The sequence below is a fragment of the Myxocyprinus asiaticus genome, chromosome 26, assembly GCF_019703515.2.
Source record: "Myxocyprinus asiaticus isolate MX2 ecotype Aquarium Trade chromosome 26, UBuf_Myxa_2, whole genome shotgun sequence".
Lineage (NCBI taxonomy): Eukaryota > Metazoa > Chordata > Actinopteri > Cypriniformes > Catostomidae > Myxocyprinus > Myxocyprinus asiaticus.
The window spans coordinates 9640090-9661174 of record NC_059369.1 but is presented as its reverse complement, the minus strand read 5'-3'; the positions used below and the strand labels follow the sequence as shown (position 1 = coordinate 9661174).

The window sequence follows — 21085 nt, the reverse complement described above, 5'->3', positions numbered from 1 at the left end:
CATTCATTTTTCCATCAGTTTTCACAAGATTCCCCGTGCCTTTAGAGCTCACACACCCCCAAAACATCAGTGAGCCACCACCATGCTTCACAGTGGGGATGGTATTCTTTTCACTATAGGCCTTGTTGACCCCTCTCCAAACATAGCGCTTATGATTGTGACCATAAAGCTCTATTTTGGTCTCGTCACTCTAAATTACAGTGTGCCAGAAGCTGTGAGGCGTGTCAAGGTGTTGTCGGGCATATTGTAACCGGGCTTTTTTGTGGCATTGGCACAGTAAAGGCTTCTTTCTGGCAACTCGACCATTCAGCTCATTTTTGTTCAAGTATCGTCATATTGTGCTCCTTGAAACAACCACACCGTCTTTTTCCAGAGCAGCCTGTATTTCTCCTGAGGTTACCTGTGGGTTTTTCTTTGTATCCCGAACAATTCTTCTGGCAGTTGTGGCTGAAATCTTTCTTGGTCTACCTGACCTTGGCTTGGTATCAAGAGATCCCTGAATTTTCCACTTCTTAATAGGTGATTGAACAGTACTGACTGGCATTTTCAAGGCTTTGGATATCTTTTTATATCCTTTTCCATCTTTATAAAGTTCCTTTACCTTGTTACGCAGGTCTTTTGACAGTTCTTTTCTGCTCCCCATGGCTCAGTATCTAGCCTGCTCAGTGCATCCACGTGAGAGCTAATAAACTCATTGACTATTTATACACAGACACTAATTACAATTTAAAAAGCCACAGGTGTGGGAAATTAATCTATAATTGCCATTTAAACCTGTGTGTGTCACCTTGTGTGTCTTTAACAAGGCCAAACATTCAAGGGTATGTAAACTTTTGATCAGGGCCATTTGGGTGATTTCTGTTATCATTATGATTTAAAAAGGAGCCAAACAACTATGTGATAATAAATGACTTCATATGATCACTACCCTTAAATAAAAGACAGTTTATTTGCATGATCAGTCATATTTTCAAAATCAATGTCAAAATTTCACAATTTCTGTCAGAGTATGCAAACTTTTGAGCACAACTGTATTTTGAAAGGAAGAAACAACCATTTTTCTGCATTCAGTAATTTGGCACACATCTCCATGAGTTTTAACAAGCCAAAATGGTCTCTGAATGCAGCACATGAAGCAACTGCTGTGAAATGTTGGCCATCAAGTGAGCAGACTGAAGCTAGAAAACCTCAACTGCTTGAATACATGTTTATCATGTCTAAGAACTGATCCTAGAGTGTATAAAATGGTTTTAACTACGTTTGTGATTGGTGCTGGATGTTTCTTTCATTCTTCCAGAACTGTACAAAAATACATCTGCAGACGGTGTCATATTTTCTTGACTGTTTTTTTTTCTTGGGCTAGTGGGAGCTTTGAGTAGGTCCACTCAGAGCATAACTGGACCAAACCAAACTCGTCCAGCTTGTGCCATTTCATCTCCACATGTCCCTGATCACAGCTGGTCAGAATGTGGGCCATCTCCAAAGCAAATACATTAGGAAACACTGGGAAATGACTAAGACGCAGTAGGTATCAGTTTACCAAACAGACAGAGAAAACGAGAGAAAGAAAGTTAGCACTCTTTCTCTTTGGACTTGTGACAGAGTGTTAAAATGTGATTCATCATCACTCTACCCAGCCAACTTGCAGTTTTTTATGGAATTTCATCTCAGAGATGAGCAATGCTTAGTAATGCTGTCACAAACAGTCCTGAACTGTGTCAACACTTCCACGCTACTCAATTAACATTAAAGAAAAGAGTGAGGGAGAGGAGGACATACAAAACAAAGTGAAAAGAATCACTAGTGCACTCATTCTTCAGTAGTGGGGAAAAAAGAAAAAAAATATTTTAGTTTTTTGGATTAGTCTGTTAAACATGTTAAGAGAAAATCACCTCCTGCTTCTTCCCTTTTTTTTCTCGAAAAAATTTGTTTTTGCCTTGCCTTATGTGTCAAAACCATCAGATACAAAACAATGTGTCAAATAATTATTATAAATATTGACAAATCTAGCATTCGCTTCAATTTCTGCATGCATTTAGAATACAGGATGATTTATAACTGACTATCAGCTCCATCCGTCTCCATTGTAAAAACAGTCAAACAACAGATCTAATGGTGTTGACAAAATAATCATGTTTTGCACATCGTGTTTTTCTGATGCTACTTTTGTTGCAACTACTTAAAATTAGGAAAAAAAATAAAATCTAAAATAATTTCATAATTAAAAATAAAATAAAATATTAAAAACAGAGTTTCGATTTGGTTGTGACACAGAAAATACAAGCGCAATTACATAAAATTGTAATACACTATTAAACTCACCATAAACTGTGTGACCCCACTAAACTCACGGCAGGTGGAAAATGGAAAGAAGACCTTCAGAATGAAGGCTGACTTTGATAATGTCTGACTTGGTAAAAATGTCTCTGTTTGCTAGGGTGTTCAGTGGTCCCTTACTGGCCCAAAAGAGCTTACTCTACCAAATCAAGAGAACCCACCCCCAAGTCTCTATTATGCCATAGGCATGGCTTAGCTCCCTCTTTCTATTTCTATTCTTAAGTCCAATTGCATAGTTTGATGTACTTTTCATGTCTGTGCAAGTTACATGCCAAAATGTAATAGTTAGAGTTTGTTCAAAGCACTAACTCTAAAGGTCGACCAATAGTGGATTTTGCCGATAATGATAACTAAGGTGTTGGAAAACGCTGATAATCAATTAATTGGTTGACAGTTTTTAAAATCAATTAACTGAATGTTAAAAAAAAAAAAAAAAGTCTTAGTCTTTCCATACTGTAATATGTAATAATGATATGAGGTACCCAGAGAGGATACGGACTTTAAAAAAAAAAAAAAAACTCTAAATAAATGTCGAGAAGAGTATACTATAGATTAAAATGTATTAAACCTCATTCCCAAATGAACATGAATAACATCAGAGAGGACACCTACATTTGCTCCAAGGTAAATCAAAGCTAATAACTTAACATTAATTCATTTATGTATTGTTTCAGGTCTTAGTAAAGGCAGTTAGTAAATAAAGAGTTCACAGCATCAAAGTGAGTGTGTTATGATACGTTATAAGCAGTTCTTTTCACTTACACTAATGTAATCAAGTGTGTAATCACAATCAAATGACGCTTTTCTCTTTTCAAGTGACTGTGACATTGTTTGCCTCAATTCTGATTCACAGTTTCTACAATTTTCAATCAAATTACTGTGTAATTTACCAATTTCTTTTACAAAAAATGTTAATATGCCTTACAATGTCACTTTTCATTCCAGCCCATGTAAGAACATCACCAATTCCGTTTATGAGAATATTTAGCCAAAAACCACGCCGTTCATGGCAGTATCCCATTCATCTCAATGGGGAGTTCTGCAGAGCTTGTCAGTGCGAGCGACCGTAACCAAGGGGGCGGAGCTTAGCAAAAGGTCAATTAAACATTCAATAATGTCTACGCTTCATATGTGTCTTTTTTATAACATCGTATAAAAATAATCATAATTAAATGATGACAGATTTAGATTAATTGGTTATCGGCCTCCACAACCTTAGTTATCCGTATCGGTAAAATCCACTATCGGTTGACCTCCAGATTAAGACACAGCAAATCCCCAGGAGGTGTCAGTGATCGTTTTTGTATGACGTCTAGAGAACCCTCCAGCACCAGCCACACAGGAACATGGAGGAATAAGACAAAAAAAAAATTATATATATATATATATATATATATATATATATATATATATATATATATATATATATGTATATATATATATATTTATATATATATATATTGTGCTGATTGCTGATAACCAATAGTTCCAAAAAGCAGCTATTCGCACCAAATAATCAGTTAAACCGATATATGGGTTGATCTCTACCTAACTCTAAATACAGTATGATCAATAGTTATAATGATGCTGGCCTTGGCAAACACCACTGACAACAAAGAATGAAGAATATAAGGCAAAAACGTGACAGACTATGAAGAAACAAAAGGAAAGGAAGTGAAAAAGATTAAACATGAGAAATGAGAAAGGGAGAGAGAGAACAAGAGCCATAAATGAGGCATTTTCTGAACAAATGTGAGAGCAAGCTGATGTTGGCAGCCGTTCTGAGGGAATATGAGGCTTGTGCAAATTAAGAGACATTAGAGTGAGAGACGGACAGACAGGAAGAAAGAAACAGAAAAGATTAAAAAAAAAACAGTGAAAGCTGCAAAAACAAGTGTGTGCTAAACTAGTCCAAAAAGAGCTAAATTCATTTTATGCTCTACTGATTTCTCTAACATGATGGAATAACTCTGATAATGACACAAAACACTGGAACAAACAGTCCAGCGTGCCAATATACAATCACAAAGAAAAAAAAAGAGACCCACACAGGCTGGCTCGTGCACACACACACACACACACACACACAAACACACAGAGAGACTGCAAAAATCATGTTATACATCATTATTTTTGTCTTGTTTTCCAGCAAAAATATCTAAGCATCCTTAAAAAGATAAAATTACTTCAAAAACAAAAATTGTGTATGATAATACAAGCTGTTTTCAGAAAATTGGTCTTGAATTAAGTTTATTATTCTACCTTATTGCCAAATTGTGTTTTCTTTATTTACACATTTATCTATATGATTCTAAGTTCAGTCATTAAAACTCTACAAGGCACAATTTCTTCTATGTGGGCCTGCTTATGGTTTATGAGTAATTGAACATAATTGATACACATTCTTATGCTGCTAAATGCCCACCTCACTGGTCAGTCCCACTGCCCCATGAATCTTAGCGATGTGTCCCAGCAACACAGGGTTCTTCTGACCCACATTTCTTAGCGTGGACAGGTAGGGAGCGAGAGGGGCGTGGCAAGCCTGAGCAACATTCATCAGCACACCCAGGGCAGTGTCACTCAAATCACAGTCACTGAGATAGCCAATCAGAGATGGCACCAAAGATGACAACACCTGAAGAAGAGAGAAAAACATTATTTAAAAAAAAAAAAAAAAAAAAAGATGTGGACTAAAGCATGAGAAAGAGGAGAGAAAAGCACATTGATGGGTTAAAAAGGTTTAAAGGAATATTTTCCCCAAAATTAAAATTCTGTCATTATTTTCACATCTTAATGTTGTTTTCAAACCCCCTTTTTTCCCCATGCAACAGAAAAGGTGAATTTTTCAAGAATATCCTGGCCGCTCTCATCCAAACAATCAAAGCTAATGGACTAATACTATTACTACAGTATAACGCAAGGACTGAGGTTGTCAGGCTCCAAAAAACACAAAAAACAAAGGTATCATAAATGTTGTCCATATGACAAGTGCACTGTAAATCTCATCAACAAAATTACTGACGAAGGTTTCTTATTTTTTTTTGTCAGTTATATCGAAGACAAAAATGTAATGTTTCCGTGGTCAAAGGGAACATATGGGGCAATCAAACAGTTGATATTAAGAATTCATATAGGTTTTAACTCTTTTGTAGTATTATTTATGTTGTTTTGTTGTATATAGTTGTTTCATGTGATCTCTGTTAACACTATCTCAGTCCTTCTTGTGAATGTGCAACTAATTTACAGGTTTACTGTTGAAGTCAGAAGTTTACATAAACTTAGGTTGAAGTCATTAACACTAATTTTTTAACCACTCCACATTTCATATTAGCAAACTATAGTTTTGGCAAGTCATTTAGGACATCTAATTTGTGCATGACACAAGTCATTTTTCCAACAATTGTTAAAGACAGATTGTTTCACTTTTATTTGACTATATCACAATTCCAGTGGGTCAGAAGTTAACATACACTAAGTTAACTGATTGGCTAACTGGCTAATTGGAGTCAATTGGAGGTGTACCTGTGGATGTATTTTAAGGCCTACCTTCAAACTCAGTGCTTCATTGCTTGACATCATGGGAAAATCAAAAGAAATCAGAAGCCAAGACCTCAGAAAAAAATTATGGACCTCCACAAGTCTGGTTCATCCTTGGGAGCAATTTCCAAACGCCTGAAGGTACCACGTTCATCTGTACAAACAATAGTACACAAGTATAAACACCATGGGACCACGCAGCTATCATACCACTCAGGAAGGAGACGCATTCTGTTTACTAGAGATGAACGTAGTTTGGTGCAAAAAGTGCAAATCAATCCCAGAACAACAGCAAAAGGACATTGTGAAGATGCTGGAGGAAACGGGTAGACAAGTATCTATATACACAACAAAATGAGTCCTATATCGATATAACCTGAAAGGCTGCTCAGCAAGGAAGAAGCCACTGCTCCAAAACCACCAAAAAAAAAAAGCCAGACTACAGTTTGCAAGTGCACATGGGGACAAACATCTTACTTGTTGGAGAAATATCCTCTGGTCTGAATTTTTTTTTTTTTTACTGTTTGGCCATAATGACCATTGTTATGTTTGGAGGAAAAAGGGTGAGGTTTGCAAGCCGAAGAACACCATCCCAACCATGAAGCATGGGGGTGGCAGCATCATGTTGTGGAGGTGCTTTGCTGTAGGAGGGACTGGTGCACTTCACAAAATAGATGGCATCATGAGGAAGGAAAATTATGTGGATATATTGAAGCAACATCTCAAGACATCAGCCAGGAAGTTAAAGCTCGGTCACAAATGGGTCTTCCAAATGGACAGTGACCCCAATCATACCTCCAAAATTGTGGCATAATGGTTTAAGGACAACAAAGTCAAGGTATTGAAGTGGCCATCACAAAGCTCTGACCTCTATACGATAGAAAATTTGTGGGCAGAACTGAAAAAGCATGTGCGAGCAAGGAGGCCTACAAACCTGACTCAGTTACACCAGTTCTGTCTGGAGGAATGGGCCAAAATTCCAGCAACTTATTGTGAGAAGCTTGTGGAAGGCTACCCAAAACATTTCACCCAACCTACTATCAAATACTAACGAAGTGTATGTAAACTTCTGACCCACTGGGAATGTGATGAACGAAATAAAAGCTGAAATAAATAATTCTCTCTACTATTATTCTGACATTTCACATTCTTAAAATAAAGTAGTGATCCTAACTGACCTAAGACAGGGAATGTTTTCTATGATTAAATGTCAGAAATTGTGTTGAGTTTAAATGTATTTGGCTAAGGTGTATGTAAACTTCTGACTTCAACTGTATATGCATTTCATAATCAGTTATAATCTTCTTTATTTGAGCTCTATGACCAAATGTTGAGTCCATTCAATTAAAATTGTTAAGTAGAAACAACAATATTTAAATAGCAAATAGCAATAGCAATAACAAAATAGAAATAGCAAAGAGTAAAGTATACTTGCACCTAGTTAAATTAACTTAAATAGTTAAGTTCATTTTATATGATCATCAATTTAAGTAAACAATCACACAAGTTTTGGAGATGCCATTACTCAATACAACTGAGGGAACAAGTTTACCAAATCAATTGAGTAGAGTTAACTTATTAGGGTTTTCAGTGTACAATGAACTTTACTAACGGGTTAATTACCTTACTCAAACACATCCTGTATATTTGACATCAATCGGCTATATCCTTCAACATTAACATAATATTTTATCTGCACAGAGAAGAAGCAAATGAACAGGTGAACAAACTAATTTGCACACTGGTCAGAATGCTCAACTTGCAAAGTGAATAGAGCATTTTCTTAAAAACGCGCTATATCCTAAACTATTTAAACGTGGGGAATTCCTTACAGAGTAGCTTCTAAAAAGTAGCTAATACTTTAGTATATTCATTATGATATTATGAGCTCAGGCTTTCAGGACAGTTTTCTCATGTTGTTTAATCTTGTGCATTAATCTTATTAATCATTAATTATATTAATCTTTAATATGTTTGATAAATGTTTAAATAGCTTAATTGTAAGTAATTTATACAGTTTTTTTTTAAATAACTGAATATTTGGTTGAAGTTTGGTCTGTTACAGTCAAATACATGTTTTTGTCATTTTGTACATATTCATCAACTAGACTGTTATTTTGTCGACTAATATTATATACTATTTTATTCTGAGTAAAACTGACTCAATTGAATGAATGTGACATGATGACACAATTTAAAGGATATTTTCATTAAAATACAACAATTATTACTAAAATAAAAAACTGTGAAAATTAACACTGGACTAGTGCATTATATTTCAAGTCCTCTGAAGCCATCGGATCAATTTTGTGATGCTTTTACTGTCATTTTTGAGTCCTCATTCTTTTTCATTCAATAAAAAAAGAGTGGCCAGGATATTCTTCAAAATCTTTTGTCATAAAGATTTGGAAAGACACGAGGCTGAGCAAACGATGACAGAATTTTCATTTTTGGGTGAACTCTCCCTTTAAGCACTAGAGATACATTCGCTGCCGTTCTCAGAAGCACATTGACATGATATTTGGACTCTTCAGAGAGGGGATCTAAAAAAAAAAAAAAAAAAAAAGGCAAAAAAATACCACACACACAAACACACTCATTTGGTCTTGCACTTTTATTTCAAGCAGAGGTCCCATATGGTTCTGATCGTGCTGTGTAAAGAAACAGTGCACTGTGATTGGTCGATTTGAGAGCCTCCCACCCATTAACAAGTCCCTGGTTCCTATACAGGCTTGCAAAGAACAAATGATAGGAGATAGTAACAGAGAAAGGGAAAGACAGAACACAAGGAAAGTTATAATCATATCCAACTATGGACAGTTCAGTTAGATTTATAAATCTGTTACAAGAAAACAGTGATGACCTTAAAAAAGACCTCATATAACAGTGACTCACAGAATTAAGATGAAAACAGAATAGATCATCAGTGAAATTTGTGCCTAGGTTGACATTCAGGCCTGAAAAACCGTAGTGACTTCAATGAAATGGCAAAGCTAGAAACAAATGAGTCAGTTCAGCACTTTTCTCCAGCATGAAATGAATCTAGCAATACCCTTTTAGTGAGAATTTGCTTAATCCTATATTTTTCCTTCTGAAAGTTTGCAGTGGGGATGGGATGTGGACTGGTAGAACAGTAGACAAACTGCTGTTAGAAGCAGAATTCCAAGCCTCTCTTTTGCAGGAGGATGTGAAAATCACCAGCTAATCTCAATTAATCCCATTTGTGTCTCAATCACTGAACCAGCACCACTGGAGCAGAGAGACTTAGGGCTCTATTTTTGTGACCATGCTAGGCCCAGCGATACACGAAACGAACATGCGCCTTATCCAATCTTTGTTAGCGCGCTAAATCTGAGAGCAATATTTACGCCAGCACAACACGCAAGTGAGCATGGGTGGGAGTGTATCTGTGTGTATGCACGCAAACTGTGGGTGTACTGTATGTTAATGAAGTGCAGCAAATCACAATTAGCTATTTTCCTGATAAATAGGTCATTGCGCCAAGACGTCTGAGAACCATGTCTATTCTTGGGCCAAATTCTAAACTCAGATTCCACCTGCAGATGATATCAAAAAGCTATCGATCAATTTTAATACTAGATATGATTTATGTGTCAGTAGATTAATATGATTAACTATACTTGCATTGTTTATATATTAATGCAGCCTACATCCAATTAGTCCTGATGAGCAGCACATTTTCCATATGTCACTGTTATAGAAATATGCCTTCATCAACATTATATTTTAAAGGGCTATTAATAATAATAATAATAATAATAATAATAATAATAATAATAAAGCTAGATTTAAAATTAATTTTAAAATAACAATATACATACAGTACTGTGCAAAAAAACATTTGTCTTAAGATGGTTATTTGTATCTTCAGTTTTAGTGTGTCAATGAGAAATATAAATTTTAGACAAACATTTCTTTTGCAAATAGATTAGAATAAAATAGAAGAACAGGGAGCCCTGCAACAGATGGCATGGCCCCCACAGTGCCCACCACTGTACTTCGAGTCAATCTGGGATTTCATGAAGAGACAGAAGAAATTGAGACTCGCTTAATAGATAGAAGAACTGTGGCAATAGATAGAAGAACTGTGTACGTAGGAGAATTTGGGCTGTTTTGAATGCAAAGGTGGTCACACCGAATATTGATTTAGCTTTTTTATATTTACTGGACTTTGCATGACATTAATTGATCAATGAAAACTATTTATTTCATTATTTTTGAATAAATCCTCACTATGCAACATTTTTCACAAGTGACTCAGTACTCTATATATTTATACGGTTCAAACCATTATAATAATGGTTTGATATTTCTGACCATGATAATATTTAAGAGTTACATTATCTAATTTATTTTGACCAAATATTTCAAACAGACATTTCCTTACAGTCTTAATCAGTATTTCATTATTTTTACACTTATATTGCCTCAACATTTCAGCTCTATTATGGGAAAAAATCTCAGTGATCAGTTTTCAAATATTGTTGGTACAAGTACAAAAACATTGACTGTAAATAACGTGGTGTGATAATTTGCAAATTTAGGCCCTAATTAGCCATTTTTGCACTGACATTCAACCCAAAAACATCTTGAATGTGACAAAGGGGGTAACAGTTTAAGAAGTGGGCACTAAAAATAATTTGTTGACCAAAAATCTTAATGTCTATGGTCCTTTGGGTCTGATGTGGGAAAATCTGATCCTGAAATGTAAAAGAGGAAACTATTTCAAAATAAATACTTAAACATTTTTCCTCCTACATACACGATTTTCTTCCTTCTATACTTCTTTATCAGCCTTTATTGCTCTCACAAATACTATCACTCTTTCTAAATTTCCCTTTCTGAGTCATTACTAGAATTCTCATTATAAGCTAATGTCTCATATCCTGTCCTCTAATCTTCCAAAAGCACACCATTAATGCTGATATTTTCAATGAGAGATGTGAATGTGCTTGTTACACAATGCAATTCAAAGTTAACTCCTCATGATGACTACTACATTATTTACTTCTGTCTCTGTGTGGCTGCTATTTGCTGGCAGACTGCCTCCCACCACCCCAGCAGAACGTTTCAAAATGTTAGAAACATGGATGACTGCTTCGGTTCCAGTCAGAAGTGTGGTTTCCCGTTTTCTTTCCCTTCATTCAGATCCATAGGAGAGCATTTACGATCTGTTTTCTGATATTTCCCCATCCATTCCTCAGCTGTACAGCTTTGATATTGCCAAAGGTGTCAATCATCGAACTGTCTGACCATGTTTGACCTTGTACTGCAGCTGTCTGCTTTTATTACAACAAATGCTAAATCACTCATTCTAACCCATTTATGTCTCCACGACTCCACTCCCATGGCAACCTTTAATTTTTTGTTATTTTAATGTTTCCCAGAATAACTAACCTTGGCTACATTCACATAGTCAGTGTTTTGGATAGATAACCACATTTATGTTTGGAGCTTTTATATTATATAGAGAGAGCTTTTTGTTCATTATTATTTAGGTGGAACTCTTGAATTGTCCTTTTCATACAACAGCTTACAGAAGTCAAGCCATATTTTTCTATTCTCTTGACAGACAAAAAACAAAAAACATCTGTGACCAAAAAGTGAAAGTGACTGAAGTAAATATCAAATAAAAATGGTTGTCAGTGCAGTTCTGTTAACACCGGTAAACCAAATTCACTTTCAAAATTTTTCTAAAAATGTAAGGGTGTCAAATTGGTTATACAGTAATGTAACAGGAATTTAATGGTTACTGTTCCAATTATTCCTCTTAATGATCATTAATGATGTCATTACTCATTACTCCTGCATGTATAAACCCGTAACAACAAAGAACATTTGCCATTACGTAAATGTAATATTGTAACCGGAACATTTTGTGTTCACGGCGCATGTACATCAGAGCTATAGGTTTTTTTTAATAGGATTTTCTCTCCAATTTGGAATGCCAATTCCCAATGCGCTCTAAGTCCTCGTGGTGGCGTAATGACTCGCCTCAATCCGGGTGGCGGAGGACGTATCTCAGATGCCTCCACATCTGAGACCGTCAATCCGCGCATCTTATCACGTGGCTTGTTGAGCGCGTTACCACAGAGACCTAGCGCTCACGCTATTCTCCACGGCATCCACGCACAACTCAACTCGCGCCCCACCGAGAGCGAGAACCACATTATAGCGACCTCGAGGAGGTTAACCCAACATGACTCTACCCACCCTCGCAACCGGGCCAATTGGTTGCTTAGGAAGCCTGACTGGATTCACTCCGCATGCCCTGGATTCGAACTCACGACTAGTTCAGCATCTTTACTTGCTGAGCTACCCAGGCCCCCAGAGCTATAGCATTTAATATTCACACACTCTTCAGGAGCTGCTCTAAATGGTCTGACTCCACGTTGTGGGTTGGTCATGGTTTGAGTTCATTTGGAGCGCTCACATAATGCACATAATGAGACCCAAAAAATGCGTTTATGACTGGCATTTCTATATTCGCTTAAAATCCTCTTATTTGGATAGTACAATGTGATTATCACAAATACGGTTAAATCAAATGACAGCAATCAGGTGACAATAATCGCGATAGGCCTAATCATTGAATCCTCATTTGTGTTTCTAGTTTACAGTTTTCTTTATTATTTTTTGCTTGTTACTGTACTGCATATACAGTTGTTATGCACTAAAATTATTACAAGCAATTGCACTTTTTTCAAATAAATGAGGCTGGGCATAGAAATGCATCTATTCTCAGACTACAAACTCATCAGATATATTTAGTAAGTTCTGTTCTCTGTATTGTGTGCAGCTGTGTTGTGTTCTGTTGTTCTATCGCTGTGGTGGACCTGTTTTTAGATAAACAAAACGAGTTGTCGCTTGAACGCCCCATTTCGTGAGCGGAGGCTGCTTGAACTTGCTCGCGTGCAGTCTCATGAACGCACAGAGGAGAGCAACGGTCGGTCAACATAATACATAATACATTAGATTTCGGTTTGTTTCTCACCAAACTTTATCATATTCTTTCTTAACAATCATGAGTCTCATGGAATAATTTATTAGACTTCTGAATTATACTTTTACATCCTTTTGAAACTTGAAGAGGTGGTCACCATAAACTGCCATTGTATGACATCACTGAGCACAATTTTTTTTTTCACAATTTCTCCCTTTGTGTTAAGAAAAAGAAAGAAAGTCAATTGGGGTTATAACAACACAGGGGTGATTAAACAATGACTGAATTTTCTTTTTTAGGTGAACTAATCCTTTAAACCATCACTGACACACATTACACAAGTATACTATGATTATTTGTGAGCCTTCACTGTAAAACAACACACACACACACACACACACACACACACACACACACACACACACACAAAAACACTGCAAATGACATCGCAGTTTTTGAGAAAAGCCGCAGCAAATTCAGTCATTTTGGAACGCAATAATCAAGAAAAAGTGCTGCGAAATCCTGGTGGGACTGCATAAAGTGTTATAACATAATAATGCATTATGTGTTCAATATGCAAAATCAAAATTTTTATATTTTATTTTTAATACAGTATTTATACTATTATCTTTAAAGACCAATACCTCTGCACATAATTTCTTCTGCACATTCCTATATTTAACATCTCTATGTACATATACAATTCATATTATCCTATAATTCAGTGTCTAGCAGTTGTTTTTCTGTATGCACGCTGTTGTTTTTCTCTGAGTACTGGAAGCTTCTAAAGGCCAAATTCCTTGTGAGTGAGCACACCTGGGCAATAACTCTCTGATCTCTGATGGTATCAGATGATAATATGGTACTTTGAGATACAACTACCATATATATGTGCCATTCTGTATTTATACGGTTCTTCAAAGTACGTCAAAGAATGCCATGGTATTGGGGGGCCTGGGTAGCTCAGCAAGTAAAGACACTGACTACCACACCTGGAGAATGTATTTTCATGTATAGGCTACTAGGTGTTTTGATACTCTTTTGCTGGAAAATGTCTTAACCTGCAGTCATTTACAAGTTGCACTCGTGTTGAACTTAAAAAAGACCTGCTTCACTGTTAAACGATAGGACACATTTGCAGGTTTGTTTTCCTTAGATAAATATCCACTGCAACCAGCGTTATCTTTGTTTTCCGAGTTCTAATGTATTCCATTTGCGTAATGGTGAGTGAGAAATCAGAGTGAGTGTTTCAGATAGAATCGTGAATTGATTCAGACCGCTTTGCTATCACGTGTGACCAATTCACTGCAAATAACCGACTCAAATGGGTGACTTATTTGTGAATCGGACATCTTTACTTCTGACTGAAAGAATGTTTGGAACTGTTCCGTTAACATAACCAAAAGTCATAAAAAACTCATCTGCTCTCACTCACCAGTGGATGAAGCTCAGAGATCATCTGCAGTAGACTGAGCAGGTGCTGTCTGCTAGCCTGGTCCAGCTGTGGCATCATCGCCGTCAGTTCACAGATGTGTTGGTGAATGGGCTCTGGTTGCCGTGGATACACAGATGGCAGCACTCTCAACAGCATGGTGTTACCTATAATCAAAACCAATAATTAATCTACTGTATCTAATCTAACCCACTATCAATCACTATTCTTGTACTGTACTGCCTTGGAAGTGCTGGTATTTCCTTCAGGAAATGAAAACAACAACAACAAAAAAAACAAATGAATGATAGTAATTAACTATTATTAATAATGTATTATAATACACCATAAATAATTTATTATGTAAACCATAATAAATTCATATGATCTCCTTCCAACAGTGTAAGAAACTTTCTGAACCTTTGCTGAACCGATTTTTTTATTTATTTTTTATTTGCCATTGTTTTATTTCAGTAACAGTAACTGTTGAAACTATGGTACTTTGCCGGAAACTATATTTACCACTGTGAAATTCTGTGACTAATTTAAATGACACATATCAGCTTAATGCTACGGTCATAAATCTGAATTATTTACTTTTAATTCAACAGGGTCTTATTCATTTCAAGGATTAAATGAATCAGCACTCACAACGCCCAACACTGTGAAACAGTTTCCAAAGATCAATGTGCCCATGACATTTGCTATGGTATTTCACTTGTTATTAGCAGTCTTTTGACTGGTATAAGTTATGATCAAGCCTTATTAAAAAAAGAAACACCATAACTGATGAACTGAACCTCCAGCACAGTGGATATTTTAGACTCTGGTGGAAAAATCTGTGTCATTTCCAGAACAACAACAAAAGGGAAATGGCACACACATTGTATGCAGACTTCAAAACAACAGTCCTTTCCTGGATAATAAATGCACACAACAATGTTTTGTTGTTGTTCACATTTTATTGTAGATTTGCTCATTTATTTTGTTGGAAATGTCAGGAAGCAGCTTTACATCTGAGCCTCATAAGGTAAAAATGATCTCAAAGAGCAAAAATATATAAAACATGAAGAGACAATTAACATAATAATGAATGAAAGAAAAACATGTAGTAAATATTAATAAAACAAAAACAACCAAGATTTTAAGTGAAGAAATACACTACCAGTCAAAAGTTTGGACACACTTGACTGAATTTATCTTTCTCATGACATTAAAAATGTTATGAATATGAAAGACGCATACTTAAATACTTGAAATAACCTTTGTAGACAAATGTAAATTGTGCCTATGTATGAATTTATTCACAAAAAGAAAAAAGAAAAAAGAAAAGAAAAAATTAAGAAATTAAAGTAATTTAGAAAGAAAGAAGAAACAAAGGACTAAACTGAAAGGCAAGGCAAGTTTATTCATATACCACAATTCATACACAATGGCAATTCAAAGTGCTTTAGATTAAAAGGATAAAGAACATACAAGATATATAAAAAACTATATAAAACCAGTTAAGAACAAGAAATAATAATAATAATAATAATAATAATAATAATAAAAGTACAAATTATTAAAAATGAATAAAACAGAAAAAGAATACAGTAATAAAATGATGCAGTGCAATCAGTGAGTGCAGCACAGCTGAACAGATGTGTTTTCAGTCTGGACTTAAATGTGGCTACTGTTGGAGCACATGTGACCTCTTCAGGAAGCTGGTTCCAGCTGTGGGTGGCAAATAGCTAAACGCTGTCTCACCTTGTTTTGACTGAACCCTCTGTATTTCTAACTGACTTGATCCTAATGATCTGAGAGATCTGTTTATATTCAACAAGCATATCTGCAATGTATTTAGGTCCTAGGCCACTGAGTGATTTACACTATAAACTAATAATAGTACCTTAAAATCAATTCTAAATGTAACTGGAAGCCAACGTAAAGACCTGAGGACTGGAATAATATGCTCTGATTTTCTTATACGGGTGAGAATCCTGTAAGCAGCATTCTGAATAAGCTGCAGGTGTCTAACGGTCTTTTTAGGAAGGCCGGTTAGAAGCCCACTACAGTAGTCCACCCTACTTGTGATGAATGCATTAACAAGTTTCCTTAAGTCTTGACTGGATACAAAACATCTAATTCTGGATATATTTTTTAGATGATAGTAGGCTGATTTTGTTATTGCTTTGATGTGACTACTGAAACTAAGGTCTGACTCCAAAATGACACCAGGATTCCTGACTTGATTTTTTGTCTTTAGACCCCTTGAGTCAAGGTATGTGTTCACCTTTGGAATTTCACCTTTGTTGCCAAATATAATGACCCCTGTCTTGTCTTTGTTTAATTGAAGGAAGTTTTGGCACATCCAACTGTTAAATTCATCAAGGCACTGGCACAGAGAGTCTATGAGGCTGAAGTCATTTGGCGATAGGGCTCGGTAAATCTGGGTGTCATCTACATAGCTATGGTATGCAATTTGGTTCTTTTTCATAATTTGGCCTAGTGGGAGCATATACAGGTTAAACAGGACCAGTGCAAGAATTGAGCCTTGTGGGACTCCACACGTTATGGATGTCCACTCAGATTGATAGTTACCTGTGTTCACATAGTAACCCCTTCCTTCTAGATATGACCTGAACCAGCTGAGGACCGTCCCATTGAGCCCTACACAGTTTTCCAGTCTGTGTATGAGTATTTTGTAGTCAACAGTGTAAAAAGCAGCACTAAGAGCCAGTAATACCAGCACTGATATTTTGCCTGAATCAGTGTTTAGCCGAATATCATTAAGTATCTTTATGAGCACTGTCTCTGTGCTATGAAGCTGTCAGAAAACAGACTGGAAATTGTCCAAGTAGCCATTTGAGTTTAAAAATATATTCAACTGATTGAAAATAAACTTTTCAATGATCTTGCTTATGAAAGGAAGATCTGAAATTGGTCTGTAGTTCTTTTAAATGGAGTTATTCAGATTGTTCTTTTTTAGAAGGGGCTTGACAACTGTTTAGGGACTTCGGAAAAGTGACGCAATGACTATTTCTAGCAGTTCTTTTTCTAGACAGTTAAACAACATTTTTAAAAAATTATGTGGGGAGAATGTCAAGACAGCAGGTCGATGTTTTAAGATGCTGTACTTTTTCTTCCAGGTTTTTGCCATCAATTGCCTTAAAATCAGACATGTTTAACCTCAGCACAACATGTGGACGAGCTGATCGTCATTCTAATATCATTGATATTCTTCATGAAAAAAAGATGCAAACTCGTTGCATTTGCTGTCAGAGGACTGACTGGATTTCACTGGAAGCCTGTGTTGGGGAGGGGGGTTAGTCTCTATACCAGAGGTGCACAATTGGCGGACCTCGGTCCGGGTCCGGACCGAGTGAAGGTTCTATCTGGACCTCGACGCATTTCTCATAAATAATTGTTAAATTAAATACTGATGAAGCAACCTTTTTTTTTTTTCAATGTACACATACATTGCTCAGCACAGCGCAGCAGGGAAGGTCCCAGACAGTGCCCCATACTACTGTGTGTTGTCCGATCACGTGCGTTATTTAAATCACTTCACGAAACTCAGCCAATCAAAGCAAATGTTTACAATGCATGTTAGGAGACTGCTGTTGTCAGAGAGACAGACAGCGAGAGAAGCAAAAGCAGAAGCGAGAGGAGAAATTATAGAATGGAGTGCGCAAAAGTCAGGAAAGTCGATACAGAAAATCGAGTTTTCAAAGAGGAGTGGAGAGACAAATATGCCTTTATCCTTCCCACAGCGAGTGTCAAACCACTCTACCTGATATGTTCAGAGACCGTGCCTCTAATAAAAAGTGCCAATGTGAAGCGCCACTACGAGACAAAGCACAGATCTTTTGAGCAAACATATCCACAGCAGTCTGAAGTGAGGGCATGCAAAATAAACGAACTCAAAGCCCAGTATGATCGGTCCACCAGAGTCCTCTCCCATGCATTCACTGCCCAATAACGGGCAAACGGATGTTCACTAAAAATAGCTTGGATTTTGGGTCAACACCAAAAGCCATTTACTGATGGGGGAGTGGTGATGGAGTGCATGAACTCTGTTGCTGAAACTTTACTTGACGGCAAACAAAAAGACGAGCTGTGTGAAAAGATCAAGCAAATCCCAATGTCACGTACAACAACAGCAAGGAACAGTGAATACTAACAGAGGATGTATTAACACAGCTTGATGAAGCTATTCGAGTGCACCATGCATAGCATTAGCTGTTGATGAATCTACTGATGTGAGTGATAATGACCAGCTTCTGGTGTATGTTAGATTTTACCACACAGAGGAGGAGGAATTCAGTGAAGATCTGTTAAGTGTAACACCACTCAAGACACATACAAGAGGAAAGGACATATGCATAGCCATAAAGGAGATGCTGAGAAAGAGGGGGATAGATCTAAAACAAGTGGTCTCTATCACCTCAGACGGGGCCCCTGCCATGATAGGAAGAGAGAGAGGAGCTGTGGCACATTTGAAAGAGGACAACCCTGATCTCACAGCTTACCACTGCATCATTCATCAGTCTCTCCTGTGTGCCAGTCTGTCAGAAGAGTATGCTGAAGTGATGAATACAATGATGAAATTCATCAACTTCCTCAGGGCATCCTCATCTCATCAACATCGCCTGCTGAGAGAATTCCTGAAAGAAGTTGAGGCAAATGCAAATGACCTACTGCTGCACAACAATGTAAGATGGCTCAGTAAAGGCAGGGTTTTGGAATGCTTTTGGTCCAATAGAAAGGAAATATCAGCTTTCCTAGTACAGCTCAAGAGTCAGAAGGCAACACAGTTTTCACTTTTTTTGCAAGACGAGAGCAAAATGGATATTGTTGCTTTTTTTGGTAGACATCATATCACACCTTAATGAGCTCAACATGAAATTACAGGGCAAGAACAATTCAGTTTGTGATTTGATGACAGCTGTCCGCTCCTTCCAGAGGAAACTGGAAGTGTTCAAGGAAGAACTTCAAGGAGACTGTGCAGACTTCCCAAAAGTGCAGGAACAGATTCAGGGTGAGAGAGATGTTTCTCCTCATGTTGACTTCAAAGATAATCTGATTGGAAACTTCAGAAATCGCTTTGACAGCTTCAGCCTTGGACAGCAGCTCCTCCTTCTCATTGAGAATCCATTCCTCATCACATATGTCAGGGGATTTTCAAAGGAGGTGACACAGACCTTCAAGTGAGCACATGCTGGATCTCTGCAGATGGAACTGATTGATCTGCAAGCAAATATTGCACTAAGAGGGCACTTTCAACTAACTGATCATGACACTTTCTTGCTGCAGGCTGTGTCTGAGACTGTTTTCCCTGGTCTAACCAAAGCAGCACTACACAGCTTGACCATGTTTGGCTCCACATACAGTTGTGAGTCTTCTTTTTCCACTATGAACATCATTAAAAATATGTACTTCACCAATGAGCACCTACATAAGTGCAAGAGATTGGTACTGACTCCATTCTAGCCAAGGTTCAAATTACTGGCAGGGCAAGCAAAAGCCCATTTCTCTCACTAAAGAAGAGAGATGGAGAAGTGAAGTGGAAGAGAGTAGGAAAGATTAATATTAAACCTGTGTTTTTTTATTTGTTCAAAAATCAAAGCACTTTTTTCAGAAACTTTTTTTGTGAAGATGCAGTCTTGTTTTGCTTGAAATTAGAACATTTGTGATAGGTCTACTTTTATTTATGATTAGGCTGCATATTTATTTTACCTCATGTTTAATGTGTCTGCATTGAAAATGTGCAATAAATATTGTTGAAATGTTATTGAAAAGTAGTACTTTGTTTATTAGCTATACATATACAAGAACATCATATGCCCCCAAATCATAGCGCACGTTAGACATTTTAATGGTTTGGACCTTTGGGGGGAGAAAATGTTAGTCACTGGACCTCTTTGAATTCTAATTGTGCACCCCTGCTCTATACAGTAGCAAAAAGTGTGCAGGTGTTGTTTATGTTGCTGTTTAGAATGTTTGAGAAGAAAGTCTGTCTAGCTGTGCCTAGTTCCAAATTGAAGGCAGGAAGGCTGTCTATTTAGATGTTATAATGGACTTCAAGTTTTGTTTTCCGCCACATTCGTTCTGCTTTTCTGCATTTTCTTTTCATGCTTTGTACAGCTGTTTTGTTTCTCCAAGGTGCTTTACACCTGCCAGTAATCGTCCTGACCTTTACAGGAGCAATGCCATCAATAGCATTTTTAACTTCTGAGTTAAAGTTATCGAGGAGAACATCAACACAGTCTCCAGATATTCTTGGTGTCATAGATATAACTTTCATAAATTACACACTAGTGTTCTCATTTACGTACCTCTTTTTGACAAAGACAGATTTAACTTCAGTGGCAGGAGAAATCAACATATCAAAGAAAATACAGAAATGGTCGGACAGCGCTATGTCCTTAATAAGAGTGGATGAAATGTTCAGACCCTTACTAATGAGTAGATCAAGAGTGTGTCCACAAGTGTGTGTGGGTCCCACAAAATCTGCACTAGAGTCGGATAATAGCCTCTTCATCTGGAAGTAATCCAGAACTTCCTAAAGTTGACTGTGAGCACAAGAAAGATCTCTGGTTATAGTCTGGACACAACAAGGTTACACTGGAGCTCCATTAAATAATAAACATGTGTGACAACAGGAAGTGGAAAGAGAACTTTTAGTTGCAGATACCATATTATGAGTGGAAGGGTGAAAGGATGGCACCTGGACCAAAATCACAGCAGAGAATTTCAGCATTAATCAGTAATCTTGCAGATGTGACAGTTATGATGTTTCCATGAGTGTATTCCTCTATATGTGTTCATAT

The 21085-nt window shown here is 36.9% G+C and overlaps 1 protein-coding gene across 1 annotated transcript in view; it reads right to left on the bottom strand.

Annotated features, from left to right (window-relative positions):
• LOC127416750 (ventricular zone-expressed PH domain-containing protein-like) overlaps positions 1-21085 on the bottom strand; it is a 212719-nt gene that overhangs the window by 123894 nt on the left and 67740 nt on the right. Inside the window, exons 5-6 of the mRNA XM_051656286.1 lie at positions 14274-14437; positions 4763-4972 (exon numbers count right to left, since the gene is read on the bottom strand). Coding sequence (XP_051512246.1) covers positions 4763-4972; positions 14274-14437 — 374 coding nt within the window. The remainder of the gene's footprint in view (positions 1-4762; positions 4973-14273; positions 14438-21085) is intronic.